Source organism: Sceloporus occidentalis, unplaced genomic scaffold (assembly GCF_023333645.1).
Source record: "Sceloporus occidentalis isolate IW3139 unplaced genomic scaffold, rSceOcc1.0.p SCAF_2, whole genome shotgun sequence".
Classification (NCBI taxonomy): Eukaryota; Metazoa; Chordata; class Lepidosauria; order Squamata; family Phrynosomatidae; genus Sceloporus; species Sceloporus occidentalis.
The window spans coordinates 240987845-241006327 of record NW_028316982.1 but is presented as its reverse complement, the minus strand read 5'-3'; the positions used below and the strand labels follow the sequence as shown (position 1 = coordinate 241006327).

Here is an 18483-nt window from a genome sequence, read left to right as displayed (position 1 = left end):
TAACTACAGACCAGTCTCCCTGTTACCATTTTTGGGCAAGGTTATCGAGAGGGCAGTCACCCTCCAACTCCAAGCTGTTTTGGATGAAACCGATTATCTGGACCCATTTCAAACCAGCTTCAGGGTGGGATACGGTGTTGAGACAGCCATGGTCGCCTTAGTCGATGATCTTCATCTAGGTATCGACAGGGGAAGTGTGACCTTGTTGATGCTCTTGGACATCCCAGTGGCTTTTGATACTGTTGACCATGTTATCCTTCTGGAACGCCTGAGGGAGTTAGGTATCGGGGGCACTGCGTTCCAGTGGTTCCGTTCCTATCTTGAGTAGATTCCAGATGGTGATGCTGGGGGACTCATGCTCTTCTAAAAGAGAGCTGACATCTGACGTCCCCCAGGGCGCCATTCTGTCCCCCATGCTGTTTAACATTTACATGAAACTGCTGGGAGAGATCATCCGGAGACATGGGGCGCGGTGTTATCAGTACGCTGATGACACCCAAATTTATTTCTCTGTGTCTCCGACTGCTGCAGTGACTAAGGATGGCATCTCTCCTCTGGACGCCTACCTTGAGTCGGTAATGGGCTGGATGAGGGAAAACAAACTCAAGTTGAATCCAGAGAAAACGGAGGTACTCATGATAGGTTCCCCAAGTCCAGGGATGGAGATTTGTCAACCACTCCTGGGCGGGGGTCACACTTCCCCTAAAGGACAAAGTGCGCAGTTTGGGGGTTCTTCTGGATCCATCACTACAATTATAATCTCAAGTAGATGCAATGGCCAACTTGATACGCCAACTGTGTCCCTACCTGGACCGAAATGACCTTGAAGCAGTGGTACTTGCACTGGTAATCTCTTGCTGAGATTTCTGTAATGCGCTCTACATGGGGCTATCTTTGTATCAAGTTTGGAAACTTCAATTGGTACAAAATGCGGCAGCCAGATTGGTCACCGGTACACCTAGGACTGACCATATAACACCTATCTTAAGATCTCTTCACTGCCTACCAGTTAGTTTCCCGGCACAGTACAAAGTGTTGGTTATAACCTTTAAAGCCCTACATAGCTTGGGCCCGAGTTACTTGAGGGAACGCCTCTTCCTACAGAATCCACAACGCACTCAGAACAACTGGGAAGAATCTATTGGATTGTCCTAAAACCAGATTAAGATCTACTTCCCATAGGGCATTCACCGTGATGGCTCCCAAATTGTGGAATGGCTTGCCGGAGGAGATCTGTCTTATTACCACCTTAGATGCCTTTAAGAAGGCAATTAAGATGGATCTCTTTCGGTGAGCCTATCCCCCAGACCTGCTATAACAGCTTAAGACGATACTCCACTTGGAACTACGATGAGGAATCAGACATTGATACTGCACATGTACAGGTTTGATGTGTTTTTAAGTTTTTGTTTGTACAATGAGAATGTATTTTAACTATTTGTACAGTGGGCCCTTGCCTTACATGGGGGATCCATTCCAGACCCCCCCCCCCGCGTAAGGCGAATTCCGCCTATGCTCAAGCCCCATTCATTTGAATGAGGCTCGTGCGCGGTGATGCGGCAGCGTGGGAGCGTGCAGGGTGCCATGGGTGTGCACCCCATTCATTTGCATGGGATGCGCTGCCCCTTGCGCCCTGCGTGCTCCCCGCAGCTTGAGCACATATGCTCAAGTCCATGTAAAGCATGCCCGCGTATAACACGGGCGCACTGTAATTTTATATCTGTGTTCTTCTCCCGCCTCAATCCGTAGGGAGAGGCAGGATATATAAAAATAAATATTATTATTATTATTAAACACCAACGTTAAGGCCCCTGATGACCTGGCCTTTTCACCAGTCTCTGGCAGTGAGCTCAATCTACTAGGAATATAACTATAGGAATGTCCTGGCTGCTAGCTTGTACTTAAAGCAAGGTTCTGACTCAAGGTTTGCTTCTCACCTGCTGCCTCTGCTGTGGATTTCTTTGGATTAAAAGAATTCACCACTCAAAATGGCTGCCCAGCTCCTTCCTCCTTCTCCTCTTTGTGACAGGAACTGGTCTGAAAGGGCTCTAGTAGGAGTTATATAGAGGAGTTATACAGAGCTAGTCTGTTAGCTCCACCCCCTAGAGACTCACAAATGTGACTCACAGAAGCTCCAACCCCTCACCAACAAGCACACTCTCCCAGAGTTTAAAAAAATTCAAACACCACTCAAAATGGCTACCCAGCTCTTTCTCTCCTCCTCTCTGTGGCAGGAACTGCTCTGGAAAGGCTCTGGGAGGAGTTATAAAGAGCTAGTCTGCTAGCACCACCCCCTAGTGACTTACAGATGTGATTCACAGAAGCTCCACCCCCTCAGCAACAAGCACACTCTCCCAGAGTTTAAAATTTTTTTCAAACACTCACCACTCAAAATGGCTGCCCAGTTCCTTTTCACCTTCTCCTCTCTTTAGCAGGAACTGGTCTAGAAAGCCTCTGGGATATGATTGTGAGCTAGGCATATACAGTTTGCCCTTCATATCTGCAGGGTTCCATTCCGGACCCACCTCCCCCCGCACACACATGTCAAAAACCACCTTGAAGACGAGCTATTTTTTAAAAGTTGCCTATAGTTGGCATCTGTAGAATATATGTTTCTATCTGAACAAGGTAGCATGATCTTCTAACCACTGAATGATGGATGATGAATCTTTGTCTCACTAACATTTTTAGTTACTTTAGGAACATGTAGGATCCAGTCACATTGACCTGCAGTTAATTTCTCATTCATAGGAATTGTTGTTAAAAGCACATATCAAACTGCATCTACATATATCAAAGATTTTTCTAATATAAATTCAATAAGTTCTAATACTTCCAGCCAAAATGCCAGAAGGGAGCATTGTTTCTATTAATTTACCAACAATAGTGACCAGTTTCTTTCCAGAAAGATGTAAAGCTGTTCTGTAATCCCCTAACACAGTGTTTTGCTGAGCAAAACATAGTTTTACATCTAAAGAAATTTTAGATATTAGAGACAGAATAATCTTCCACTAGTTGATTTGCACAGGAAATGTTATTTTTTTTATTCTATTTAATTCTGACTTCAAAATTACAGTTGGCCCTCCATATCCATGGATTCTGCACCCACAGATCTGTCAAATCACCATTTTAGACACTTTTTAAAAAGCTGTCAAGATGGATCTCTTCTGGCAGGCTTTTCCAGAATAAAGTCCTCCGCCACATAATAATCACTCCCATACACCATGGACACTTTTGATCTATGCCATGACTCTGCCCAGGATCATTGGATTACATGTTATTTATGTAATTTTAATCTCAATTTGTTTAATTCTTTTTAAGGAGGGCATATTGTGCACATCATTGTATGATTTCATATGTTGTTTGTCGCTTCGATTGTTTTTCCAGAAAGCGGGATACGAATAAAAGTTTTATTATTTATTATTATTATTAAATTGTACTTGTTCGTTTTAATTTCTCTGCCTATATCAAACCTATAATAAAATATCTAAAGGCTCCTGAACACCAGTGAAATGACCACTTGACAAACATTCTGAGTGATGTGTTAGTCCCATTGTAACAGAAATTTCAGGAAACTTAAAGATCTAGGCCTGGCATAGCAATGATTGACAAGAGGACCGAGTAAATTGAAAATCCATAAGTTTATTTCCAATTGTCGACAAAGGAAAACATTGAACTCAGTGGAATTCAAGTTCCAAAAAGCTGAGGCCCCGAACAAGACAAAATGGCTCTTTTTATATTATTGAAGACAAAGAAGCTTCTTCAATACACCTGATTGGCTAATTACAATTTAAACATTCAGAATTCTTACAATCAGAACAGAAATACATGCATACATTAAAACTGCATCATCACTCCTTACTCCCTCCTTTAGGAATTTAGTAGTTTTCCTTCTAACCTTGCTTCTGAATATCAACAATGTATCCTTATCTCAGTAGTTTATGTTATGTCTTTTTTACTGGTGCCAGCTTCCATTTAGGTCAAGATGCACTCATTATTCCTTTGCTCTAGTTTTTTCTAAACTCCAAGCCTCTATTTTAAAAACTATCTCTCTGGCTGACAAAGGTGACTCCATCTTTCTATAGCTTTTTATTTCAACAAGGAATTTCCACCACACCATTAGATGCATCTTCAGTTTTAAGCCAATTAAAATTATAACCAGAAAGGGCCTCAAAACTGTTATTATATCAACTCTAGTATAGAAAGAGAGACCCAGTGTGGTTTAGTGATTTGAGTGTTGGATCAGGACTCTGGGAGACCAGGGTTCAAATTTCCACTTGACCATGGAAACCCATTGGGTGATCTTGGGCAAATCACATTCCTTCACCCAGTGGCAACCCCCCTCAAGAAATCTTGCCAAAAAACTATAATAATATAATAATTTTTATTTGTATATTTCACTTTTCCCAAGGATCAAAGCGGGATTACATCATTTAAAAATACAGTACAATACAAATATGAACTATAAAATACTAACACTTAATTAAACATTCCTATTAGTTCCTTAAAATATACAAGCAACTATAATACTATTAACGTAGTTGAGAGTGGAGCATTAGTTATGGTTTTATATAGAATTAGGTGGATATGCCCACCGGAAGAGATCCATCTTAAGTGCCTTCTTGAAGGCATCTATGGTGGTAATAAGATGGATCTCTTCCAGTAGACTATTCCACAATGTGGGGGCTGCAGCTGTTAATGCTCTATGGGAAGTCGATGTTAATCTCATGTTATAATGTGATAGGTTCATAAGAAACTCAAACTGAAGTCACACAACAATAACAACAACAACAGTTTAGAAAGACAATTCAGGTACAAAGATGTTAATCTTGTCCCTCCATTGTGTGCTGCCTATCAAACTCCCCCCCCCCCTCATCCCTGTTGGTATCTGAATGTATAACATGAATGATTCCTCATGTGAACACATAGGGGCCTCATCTCTGTGGACAACCATACTTTACATATGAATGCCAGCCAGAGAAGGCTGTATGATATGCACAAATGAAGGAGTTAGATGAATGCAGCACAGCACTTGCACACATTACTGTTTGGCTGAATATTTGAATAACAGTCAGTGTTAAAGCACCCTGTTAATGTAAAATTATCTATACTAGTTGGATGTGATGAGTGGATATAGAGGTTTTCAAGGCAATGTATCACAATATTTTTCAAAGTAGAAGTAAGCCCTCCAGCTTTATAAAAGAAGTTGCTGTATGTTTTCATACGTCAAGCCCACAAATCAGAGTAGCAAGTTGACCACTGTAGAAATACTTTTGCTTTTGTAGATTCTTCATATCCTGATGGAACTTGTTACATTTGTTTTGAACTTGTTATATATATTGTTTGTATGTTTTATGTTGGGCATAGGATTTTGGGTCCATCAAAGGATAGATCAGGGAACAGAAATTCAGCTGGTGCTAGATGGTGTTACATCCCTCTCAAGATGACGTCTAAGCATGACACTTTATCGCAAACTCACTGATTGCTACACATACTTACATGCCTCCAGTTTCTACTCAAAACACATTACCAAATCTCTTGTTTACAGCCAAGCCCTCTGATACAACCGCATCTGCTCAGACTCACAAGACAGAGACTTAAAACTCTTGGATTTACAACAGACATTTCTCAGACTACAGTACCCACCTACGGAGGTGAAGAAACACATCAACAAGGCAAAATTAATACCCTGGAATGATCTACTACAAGACAGACCAAAATCACAAAAGGACAGAATAACTCTAGTGGTCACCTTTAGTCCCCTGCTGGGACTATTCAAATGCACCATCAACAAGCTGCAATCAGTTCCGGAGTATAATGCAGCCCTCTCACTAGCTCTGAAAGGCAAGTTTTTATAGGCCTACAAGTCATAAACAATTTACTCACTTACAGCATGATACCTAACATGAATGGTAATACAGGGACAAGACCTTGTTACAAGCCCAAATGCCAACTCAGTCCCCACATCCACTCTGGGAGCAATGTTACAGGGGCCGGTAAGATCACCCACAACATCAAAGGTGCATTTACTTTTCTTCCAGTGTGCTATATGCCAACTCATGCCAGTAATGCTTCTCTACTTTCTACATTGGACAAACAGAACAGTTTCTGTACAAGATAATTAATGGATACAAATCTGACATTAGAAATGGCAATACTCCACAACCAGTTGAAGAACATTTTCAACCTTCTAGGACATACAGAAGTGAATTTACAGGTTGCGGTCTTTGAACAAGGATATTGCAAAGGAAAAGTAGAAAGAGAAACAGTTGAATTTAATTATATTCACAAATTACAAATGGTTAGCAGAGGTCTGAACAAAGACAATGCCTTCATGGAACACTACATATGTGAATGCAAAATCCTCACTACTGCACATATAACAAAATGAATATGGGTTTTGAACCCATGGAAACTGACTTTTGGTAAGCAGGTTTATTGTTTTCACACATCAATACTAACTGGCCACTGTAAAGACCTCATTCAGACGTTTGAAAATTATGGTCAAGGAACAAGCAAAAAGGCATCTTTCTGGTTACTATTTCATTCTATTCCACTCCCAGAACTGTAAAAAAATGAGGACTTACTACATCTTGTTACTGCATTCAAAGTGTGTTTATACCCATGAAAGCACATGTTAAAGTGAAAACCAGTTAGTCTTAAAGGTTCTGCCACATTTTTTTCTTTTCACCCCCTCCTTTCCTCCTTTTTATGCACCAGGAGACTAACACAGCTACTTCTTTGACAAAGGGGAAGATTCTCAGTTTGGAGGTAGTCTTAGATTCAGCCCTGAGCATGGATACACAGACTTCTTTAGTGGCCAAAAGTATACAGTATTTGTGAAGTTAAACCTAGTGAGCCAAAGTGACTAATTCCTGGAAATGTCTAATCTGGCCATGGTGACAAAGGTCCTAGATGCATCCCATTTGGATTACTGTATGGGCAGCCTTGGGAGGGTGTTTCACTTTGTTCAAAGAGCTGCAGCTAGACTGTACCTGTGGCTGGTTTCATAGGGCTCCACTAACTACTTGTTTCCAGGTACAATTTGCAGGGCTAAACCTACTAAGCCTTGTATGACTTAGGTCTAGGTTGTCCATCGAACCATAAGCTCTGAGATCTTTGAATGAGGCCATTCTCTCAGGTTTACAACCCTCACAGACATGTCTGGTGGTGACACAAGAGAGACCCTAGGTTTGCCTACTCATTTCTTAAACTAGAAAGGGCATTTTGTCCATTCATTGGCATACATCAGCATTGTTTCAAATTAGTTTTAAATATGCAGTTCTTAGGAGGGTGATGTAAACTCTTCAAGATACTTTATAACTATTGTATTCTTTGTATTTTTTATTCTTTTTACTCTGTGTTTTAACTTGTTTTAAAATGTTATTGATAGGTTTTTTTATATTTTAATGATAATCATTTGTGTGTTTAAAGCCAGTGGTTCTCAGCCTCTGGTCCTCCAGATGTTTTTGACTTCATCTCCCAGATTCCCTTATCATTGGCCATGCTGGCAAAGGCTTCTGGGTGCTGAAGTCCAAAACAATTGGATGATCAAAGGTTGAGAACCTCTGCTTTAAGTATTACTTATTTGTTTTAATTTGGAAGCTGTAAACTGGCTTGAATCTTGTTCCTGGGGGGAAAAGGCACACTGTAAAGAACATGAAGAAGATGATCATCCATGCTTCTTTTGGTGTGGACACAAATAAATTACACAATGAAATTACTATGTCTGATGTTGTTTATTAACTGCTCCCACCAGCAGAAGTATGGGTGTGCTTCAGTGACAAAGGTGACAGTGGATGTTTGTTATTTTCCCAGGTCATTAAAAGCTGTCAAGAAGCATAAAAATCTTTTATCCTCCTTCTTCCATGGATTTTGTTGGCTGTGGAGGCACTTAACATGGTTATAAAATGTGTTAACTTGTTAAAATGGTTAAAATAAATTGTTAACCTATTTAATATACATTTAGAATGTTAACAATTTTAAGTGTTTTAAATCTTAAATTGTTTTAATTTTTTTAAAATTGATTTTATGTAAGCTGCCTATATATCTTTATGGTGCAGGACAGTACAGTTGGCTCTTCCCTTATGCGGAGGATCCATTCCAGACCCCACTGCGTAAGGGAAATACCGCGTAAAGTCAAGCCCCATTAGAAACAATGGGGCTCATTCCCGTGGAATGCACCCAGCATGCCATGGGCGCACGCCCCATTGTTTTTTATGGGGCACAGGAGAAGCCTTTCCAGCGTGGCTCCCAGCGTATGCTGGAAGCCGCATATAGCGCACCCCCATATGACGCGGGTGTGCTATATATAAATTTTTAATAAATAAAAGTAAATAAAAATACTTTCCTACTCTGAATTCTCAGTTTACTTCAGCAATGCTGAATCTCCACCCTCTGAGGTTCTGACTATGTTCATGGTGTATGGATATGATTGAGAGACAAACTCTCAGAGAACACATTTCAGCTTTTCAAAATAAGTATAGTATGAATAAGACAATAATGTGTATCTTATGAGCATGATGACTGCTGAACTCTGCACACACTGCTAAAAAAATCAAGCAGAAAATTAGATTTTTAAAAAATGTATAGTGAAGAAATGTATGCAGTTCATCAAAGCAGTAGCCTGAATAACATCTGATATATCTACAGCACATTAAATAACATAAAATTATATTTATAAGGAGAAAAATACAGAAAAAAGAGAACATTTTTGTCTCTTGTTTTTGGACGGTGTCCCTGAATCTGGTGCTACATAAAATCCAGTTCATTGGTGGTACAGCCATGTCTGAAAAAGATCACACGGTTCTGAGAAACTTTGTAGGAAAGAGATGCCCATCAAGTCTGTACCCTTATGGAATTTCAAAACATTTACTGTAGTAACTTCTGAAATTAAAGACAAAAATGTTGGAAAATCCGATGATTTTCACTTTCTGAACATCCATTGAAAATGTTTTGCTTGTTGTACAGCATCTGTGATAGCATTCGCTGTGGGCACATGTCATTCCGGATGTACTTTGTGTTGCAGGATGTAGAGCTAACATTGAGTTTTAACTGTAATGATAACTCTCTCCCTCACTCTCTCTTGAACCAGCATTCATTGTCCATATAAAGTGGTTGGTACAACAGTATCACTATATATAACCAGATTGTGGTTTTTGGCAGATATCTTGTGTTATCTGTCACTTTCTGGCTCTCCTATATATGCAGTATTTTTATTTTGTTTTTATTTTGGGGTTATTGTGATGAGTTCACATACTTATTTTTAGATCAAGCACTGCAAACATGAAATTCTGAACACTGGGCATGCAGGGCAGAATTCATATATTTCCTGAATGAGTCTACAATCTCTGAACTGTCCAGACCTTTCCTAGATGGCTTTACAGTTCTGTAGTCTTGGAAAGAATCTAATAATAATAATAAAATTTATTTGTATCCCACCCCTCTGAGAACAATCGAGGCGGCTAACAAGTTAAAAATATAGAACATATCAAATCCCTAGTACCCTCCCCCCCTTAAAAAGGTGTTAAATCTAATAGAGAATTAAAACCATACAAGTTAAAACTGGCCCAAAGGTCAAACAACATAACAATAATCAATATAACAATAATCAATGGGAGCGGCGGTATCTATTTATTCATAGGAGTTTTCTGACGCCGGGTTCTCTATTCTGGAAAGGCCTGCTGGAGGAGATCCGTCTTAACAACCTTTTTAAAGCTGTCTAAGGATGTAAGCAGACGGATCTCATCCGGCAGGCCGTTCCACAGTCTGGGGGCGACGATGGAAAATGCCCTCTGGGAGGTAGCTGAAAGCCTAGATGTTTGTGGCTGAAGTAGGCCTCTCCCAGAGGACCGGAGTGCGCGGGGAGGATTGTAGGGGAGAAGGAGGTTCCGAAGATAGTTTGGACCCAAGCCATTCAGGGCTTTAAAGATAATAACCAACACCTTGTACTGGGCTCGGAAACTAATAGGCAGCCAGTGGATGGACTCTAGAACCGGAGTACAGTGGAGCCTCGGGTTACGAAATTAATTCGTTCCGCGGCCGCTTTCGTAACCCGAACGGCTTTCGCAAGCCGAATCCCCATAGCCGCTAATGGGGAAAAGCCGCGATTTGGTGTAAAATCGCGCCGAAAAGCACCAAAAGTTTTTTCGGGACCCGAAAAAACTTTCGTAACCCGGATCAATAATTTCCTATGGGTTTTTTTTGGGTCCCGAAAAATTCGTAACCCGGGTATTTCGTATCCCGAGGTTCCACTGTAATATGGTTTCTCCTAGATGTTCCGGAAATTACTCTGGCTGCCATATTCTGTACTAGTTGCAGTTTCCGGATCAAGTACGGGAGTAGCCCCATGTACAGCGCATTACAGAAATCTAGACATGAGGTTACCAGCGCGTGGACAACAGTCTCAAGATCCCTTACTTCCACGAAAGGGCTCAGCTGGTGTATGAGCCGAAGCTGATAACAAGTGCTCTTGACTGTCGCATTTACCTGATTTGACATCAGGAGCGACAAATCAAGGAGCACCCCCAAACTGCAAATGCAGTCCTTGACAGAGAGTGTGACCCCGTCTAGGACCGAAGGTTGCAACCTGATTCCTGGTTTCAGGGCCGCTACCGTGAGCACCTCCGTTTTGTCTGGATTCAGTCTCAATCTGTTTTTCCTCATCCAGCCCATTACTGCCCGAAGACATTCAGTGAGAGAGGAGATGCCATCAAAATTCGAGGCCAATGAACGAGACATGGAGAAATAGATTTGGGTGTCATCAGCATACTGATAACACCCAGCTCCATGACTCCGAATGAGCTCACCCAGCGGCTTCACATAGATGTTGAACAACATCGGGGACAGGATAGCACCCTGTGGGACTCCACAGGTGAGCTCCCTTTTACTGGAGCAACTGTCCCCGAGCATCACCCTCTGGGATCTGCCTGAGAGGAAGGAATGGAACCACTGCAATGCAGTGCCTCCAATTCCCAATCCCCTCAGGTGACCCAAGAGGATGTCATGATCTATTGTGTCAAAAGCCGCTGAGAGGTCTAAAAGCACCAACAGGGTCACACTGCCCCTGTCGATGCTCAGACGCAGATCGTCAATCAAGGCAACCATGGCAGTCTCAACCCCAAACCCTGGCGTGAAGCCAGTTTGAAATGGGTCAAGATAATCAGTTTCATCCAAGACAGCTTGGAGTTGAAGAGTAACCGCCCTCTCGATTACTTTGCTCAAGAATGGCAACAAAGAGACTGGCCTATAGTTGTTCATATCCAGGGGGTCCAGGAAAGGTTTTTTCAGAAGCGGCCTAACAGCCGCTTCCTTTAAATAAGATGGAATATAACCTTCCCTGAAGGATGCATTGATGATGTTTGTAAGGAACTGTCTTACTGCGTCCCCCCCCCCCCGGACGGCCAGCCATGATGGGCAAGGTTCAAGCGGGCAAGTTGTTTTCCTCACTACCAAGGAGCTTGTCCACGTCATCGGTACTCACAGATTGAAGTTGATCCAGGATAATTTCATTAACAGAGTCGATGGACACCTTGTCCACTGTTTCTGTTACAATACTGGCATCTAAGTCGGCTCTGAAAGCTTGCCTTGTTTAAACAGGACTGCTCTTGTGCAGCACTGCTGTGTTTATGGTTTAGCTGCCTTAAAACATATTTAATTTCTAGGGCCTAGGATTAATTAATCAAGAAAAATGTTAAATGATCTTGAATTGCTGGCAAACAAACTATAGGTGGTAGTAACAAATGAAATCTGCTTGTATTGGGGGAGGAAATGAAGAATTGTTTTTGTCTAGGAATTGTTTTTCTTATTTTTAATATATTTTCTCTATTATTAGTTTAAAACAAGTAACTATTCATGAAACAAGTAAGTAATATAAATGTGTCCATCCCCAGATTGCTTAACATCATCTATTTTAGAAACGGTGGGCATATTCTATTAACTTTATTAATTGTTGTAATTAGTGTGTTTTACATGTTTGTTAGATAGGGAAGTAGGTCTCACATTTTTCGTGGTAAAATGCTGATCTTCTTAAATACTAGCCACTAGCCACAAAGGCATCTGGCAACAATAAGTTTATGAAATTTCAACAGTATATGCTTGAAAAAGAAATAATCCTTGACTGTAGTTTGTGGAACATGGCCTAGAAAACCCAGTGCTTCCTAGGCTTTACATTCTGTATAAATAAAACAATATTGTATTTTATTGTATTGTCAATATTTATTTATTTATGCCCTGCCTTGCTCCCCAAGCTGTGGCTGGGATATCTTGGAACCAATCCCATAGATGGTAGGGGAGAAAAAGACTTTTGTCAATTTCCCTTCTGCCATCTATCTCCCTATGCCCTCCTCCAGTGTGCTCTGAATATAAAGTCGAAGGCTTTCATGGCCGGCATCCATAGTTTTTTGTGGGTTTTTCGGGCTATGTGGCCATGTTCTAGCAGAGTTTCTTTCTGACATTTCGCCAGCATCTGTGGCTGGCATCTTCAGAGAATGCTTTGCCTGGAAAAATTGGGTGTATATATATACTGTGTGAGCCTGGAAATGCAGGAGTGATTTGCATGTGTATTGTTCTGTGTTGATGGCTGGCCTCAGCCTGGGAGGCTAATGCAAACGAGGATTAGTCTGCTAATTGGTGATCAATTGGTGCCCAGGTGGAATCTGCCCTCCACCATCTCCCAGAGGAGGAAGCAGAAGAGATAAGAGGGGAAACAGCAAGGATTCTGTGCAAGGCAAAACCACCTCCTAGCAACATAACCAAAAAGGAAAGAAAAGCCATCAAGGACCGCAATTCGGATCCAGAAATCATCATTCTGCCAGCGGACAAAGGCAGTGCCACAGTACTCATGGATACAGAACAATATAAACAAAAAATCAAGGAACTCCTGGATCCTACAACATACAAAAAGCTGAAACAAGACCCAACCAGCAAAATCACCAGAAAAACAAACACCCTGATCAAAAACACCTCAATTCAGCCAACAAGACAAAGTTTGTGCAAATCTGAGGCTCACCCACCAAGACTCTATGGACTTCCCAAGATCCACAAGGATTCCATTCCACTCCGACCCATAGCGAGTGCCATTGTATCGTCCACATATGACTTGGCCAAGTTTCTGGCCACACAGTTACAAACCCATATAGGGCAGACCCCCACTACATCAAGGACTCAGCTCACTTCATAGGAAAAATCAAGAACCTGGAACTAAAAAAGACATTTTAATCAGCTTTGATGTGGTCTCCCTCTTCACCAAAGTCCCCATAATGGACACCATGACACTCATCCAACAGATTTTTCCAGAAGACATCACAGCCCTGTTCAAACATTGCCTCACCACAAGCTATTTCCAGTGGGACAATGGATTATATGAACAGAGAGATGGAGTAGCAATGGGAAGCCCTCTAAGCCCGGTGATAGCAAACTTTTACATGGAACACTTTGAAAAGCAAGCCCTGGAAACAGCACCGAAAAAGCCCACAACTTGGTTCCGATACGTGGATGACACTTTCACCATCTGGAGCCATGGAGAAGAAGACCTGGCTGTATTCCTGAACCATCTGAACAACATCCAATTCACTATGGAAAAAGCAAAGGAAGGAACACTGCCATTTTTGGATGTCCTTGTCATCTGCAAGCCGAACCTACGTTTGGGTCACACAGTATACTGAAAACCCACACATACAGACCGATACCTGCACAAGAACTCCAACCATCACCAAGGACAAAAAAGAAGCACAATCAAAACACTGGTAGACCGAGCAAAACACATCTGTGAACCCCACTTCTTGGAAGATGAACTGAAGCACTTGGACCGGGCTCTACAGACCAATGGTTATTCCAGCTCAGACATCAGAAGGGCTGCCAGGCCCAGGAATACCCAGAGAGATGAAGACAAGCAGCCACTCAAATGGAAGGTATTTTTACCATACATCAAAGGAGTCACAGACAGAATAGGCAAAGTGGTGAGGAAGCACAACCTTCAAATAGTTTAATAATAAATAATAATAATGGGATTTATTTATATACCGCCCAATCACTGGAAATCCGAGCAGTTTACAACAGAGGGGATAATAGACGGTTCCCTGCCCTCAGGCTTACAATCTAAAAGACACGACACAAAAGGAGAAGGGAATGGTGAGGGGGGGATCATGTCCAGCAGTTCTTCTCTCCCTCTGAGGCCTGGACCAAGGCAGATGGATCGGAGGGAGGGCTTGTCATCTTCCAGGCAGGCCTGGTGGAGCTAGCCTGCCTCTCTCTCCCTCAAGATGGTGGATGAAGGGAGGGCTTTTCTTCTTCCAGGCAGGATTGTTGGAGCTTGCCTGCCTCTCTCTCCCTCAAGACAAAGAAACAAACTGACGAAGAAAATCCAGCAAATGCTTTGCTCAGCCAAGAACCAGAGAGACCCTCTCACAGCCGCAGGAGTTTACTGCATACCATACAGCTGCGGACAAGTCTACATAGGGACCACCAAACGCAGCGTGCAAACAAGAATCAAGGAACACGAGAGACACTGCAGACTGGGCCAGCCAGAAAAATCAGCAGTAGCAGAACATGCCACAAACCATCCTGGGCATAAAATACTGTTTGAAAACACCGAAGTTCTGGACCATGCCAACCACTACCATGTCAGGATGCACAGGGAAGCCATTGAGATCCACAAACATCTGGATAATTTCAACCGGAAAGAAGAAACCCTTAACGTGAACAAAATTTGGCTACCAGTCCTGAGGAACAGCAAAATAAGGACTCAGCAAATGCAAATGGGAAACCATTCAGAGTCAGGGACTTTCCCAGCAGATAATCGATCACTAATTAGCAGATATTAATCCTCGTTTGCATTAGCCTCCAAGGCTGAGGCCAGCCATCAACACAGAACAATACACATGCAAATCACTCCTGCATTCCCAGGCTCACACAGTATATATATATACACCCAATTTTTCCAGGCAAAGCATTCTCTGAACATGCCAGCCACAGATGCTGGCGAAACGTCAGAAAGAAACTCTGCTAGATCATGGCCACATAGCCCGAAAAACCCACAAAAAACTGTGCTCTGAATAACCCATGAGATCTGGGATGGGCAACCATAGAAGTGTAGGAAGCTACATTAACCCTCAGGAGACCTTTGAGGCCTGCACCTCTAACAACAAGAAGTTGTTAAACAGTGAGTGTAAGTCACCTCCTCTTCATTTCCTGTTTTAAAAAAAAAAGAGCCTCTCTTGGGCCTAAATTGGCCCAGAGTGAGCCCCAAATAGGCTCAAAATGCCCCCACACGACCTAGAGGGTATTTTGTAAATAAAAGTTTCATAAACATTTTGCTTTACCTAGGTAGGGTGCCAAGGAGGCATCCATATGAGCTTGAATTGCCTTACACATCCAAGAGAATACATTTGGGGGCATTTTACCACCTGCCCCCCTAAAAAAAAAAACATATCCCTGCTTTAGAACAAATGTAAGGAGGACTGGGAAAAGGAAGAATTAGTGAAAAATTGCTACTTCATAGCAAGGAGGCTCCATTGGAACCTAGTACCCTCCACTATTAGAAGGTGACCTGTTATTTGAAAACTATGAATTTTGGATCCAATCTGATTTCCCAGTTGCTGTTGCTGATGTTAAAATGAAAAATATTTTAGATGTTACATTAGTCATGGCTGATAAATTTCTCTTTGACACACACACACACACACACACACACACACACACACACACAAATCACAATTCTGATTGCAACTTGCCCCCCTCCATTTAGGAGTCTGAAGCTGTAGAAAGAATCTACATTCATTTAAAGAACCAAATACATTCATTTAAAGAACCAAATACTGCCTTTTACTTTAGCAGCCAACTTTGTGCCTGGACACATTATGGTTAATATTGAATCAGGTGACCATTAGTGAGTCTGCCTAAAATATAATTCAATAGGAAATTAAATGAAACCAGAGGGCCTTATTCTGAGAAAATATGGCTAAACCAAGGCTGAGAGAGACTTATTAAAGGAACAGGATTAGGACAGGACTCCTCTGTACATTAATAACAAAAGGTGCATTAAACTGTTTACACCTGGATTTGAATCTCTCCAGGCAAGTCATAGGCTCTCACCCCTCAGAAAACCCTGTGATAGATTCACCTTGGGATCACCATAAATCGAAAATGATTTGAGAGCACTCAATAACAAACATCACAATTAAAATATATTTTATGTGGGCATTATAGTTTTCAAAATCCTTGAAAACTGAAAATATGTTCCAATGTATTTTTAGAAACAAAAGTTTATGATACATGATACATGAGCAAAAATGTGAGATTGTTGATACTGCTGCTAGCCTAATTTAATTTATTTCTTAATCCACCCATTCTAGAAAGCATCAATATGTTACTGCATAGTGTCTTATTTTGTTTGCATCTCAGAACTCATTGTACTTTGTTTTCAACAGCATTACTGCAAAGCTTGAGAGAGCTTTGGAAAAAGTTGCCCCACTCCTTCGGGAAATCTTTGTGGATTTTGCTCCTTTCCTGTCTCGCACACTGTTGGGTAGTCATGGACAAGAGCTTCTAATAGAAGGTAATAATTACACTACTATTATTTCTAATTCCTACTTTGAGACATCTACATAAGTGAGTATAACCTAGAATCACAAATTAATAGAGAAGAAACCACAGCCGTCCAGTACAACTCCCTGCCATGAAGGAATAGACCTCTGGACTAATTTTCCCATTTTCTCAGGAAATTTTTGTATAGTTCCTGTTTTTGCTGAATTATTTGATTAGTTGTAGGGAGACAGAAGAAAGCCTCTTTTATGGAAAAAATAATAATTTGGTTCTTAGCTAGTACATAATAGAATGGCAGTCAATCCACTGTAGATTTTTTTTAAAAATACTCAAGCATTTTGTATACCTGTATGGCACTTTTGGTAGATCTGAATTCTTGAAGGTAAGCAAAGGAAATGACTTGCTTTTTAATGCAGCTGTGGTTTACATATCAGACCACAAAAATAATTGATGTGTTTGTAATGGAATCTGTTATAATTATAGATCACATGCTTTAGATTAGCTGTGATAGATGGCTACAAAAGAATCATAGAGTTGGAAGAGACCACAAGGGCCATCCAGTCCAACCCCCTGCCATGCAGGAAATCACAATCAAAGCAGCCCAGACAAGTGGCCATTCAACTTCTGCTTAAAGACCTCTAAGGAAGGAGAGAGTCCACTACACTCCAAGGAAGACTGTTCCACTATTCAACAGCCCTTGCTGTTAGGACATTCCTCATAATGTTGAGGTGGAATCCCTTTTCCTGGAGCTTGCATCCATTGTTCTGGATTTTTTTTTTTTTACATGACAGGTAGTTCCCCTGGTAGTGTCTACTTTGGAATGCTTTCCCCAGGGAGGCTTAGTTAGCTCCCCTACATGGCAAAAAACTTATTTTATTTCCTTAAGCTTTGTAAAATTGTTGATCTACTTTCCTTGGATTAAGTGTCACAGTATTTTTATTTATTTTTTTGGTGCTTCTACAGTAGATATCTGCTGTTTTAGTTTACTTTAATGTAATGCATTTTAATGTTAGCAATAATAATAATATTAATAACCACCACCACAACAACAACACACCATAAAGGATATTAATGTGGTATGCAGTAATGTTCAAAATATTCAAATTGTGAGAATTGTATTGTTTTATTAATATGTAAGGAAGGGTTGCCTATTAACTGTTCCTTTGGAACCCTATTGGGTTGAAGGTGTTAGGCCCAAACTCAGAAAATAAATAAAGTAGAATAATGGTATTTCCAATATCTTTGTCACACAAATATGAGTCTTGGAGTATGTCTGTACATCTGAGGAAGTAGACTGAAGTCTATGAAAGCTGATGTTGCCAACTTCTTTATTTCAGTTAGTCTCAAAGGTGCTACAAGATCTTTTTACATTCTGTAACCATTGGTTAGTTTTCTTCCATCAGGATTGATTTGTTGGGATTTTGTAGTTGTTTGATCTTGGACATATATGAATATACGAGTGTACAGAGATTTTTGGAAGCTTCTACAGCTGTGTTTTGTCGCTAATCCCACCCTCTCACATGCACACATATAAACCATGTATTCCCACCAAAATCCAGTTCTTTGCCTGGCAAGTGTAACAGAGCTTTAGGACAGGGGCCCTTCAGATAGCAGTCTGTGCAGTCTGAAATAAGCAACTTCATATGGCTTCTGTAGCTCTTTGTGGCATTGGTGCCATTGTCCCCAACATGTAGGGCTCAAAAAACTAGAGATGTCCCAGAGCTGCAGAAAGAAAAATGTCCTTTCTCTTTTAGTTTGGTGGTAGACCTTAAGAAAACAACTATCCTTATGCTTCAGGAACTTTGGAAAGTGGTATATTTCTCCTGGCAGACTTCAGCCTCGATTATCTCCACTTCAGGGGGATCAAGAATCTATACTGAGTGCAAGAAGAATACTGTGCTATGCCCTTTGAGCACCCTCAGTCAAATTCAATTATAATTG

The 18483-nt window shown here is 41.1% G+C and overlaps 1 protein-coding gene across 4 annotated transcripts in view; it reads left to right on the top strand.

Moving 5' to 3' along the window:
• NBEA (neurobeachin) overlaps positions 1–18483 on the top strand; it is a 559686-nt gene that overhangs the window by 210241 nt on the left and 330962 nt on the right. For all 4 annotated transcript variants that reach the window (XM_089512505.1, XM_089512504.1, XM_089512507.1 and 1 more), the window contains one exon: positions 16428–16555. In XM_089512505.1, the coding sequence (XP_089368631.1) occupies positions 16428–16555 (128 nt within the window). The remainder of the gene's footprint in view (positions 1–16427; positions 16556–18483) is intronic.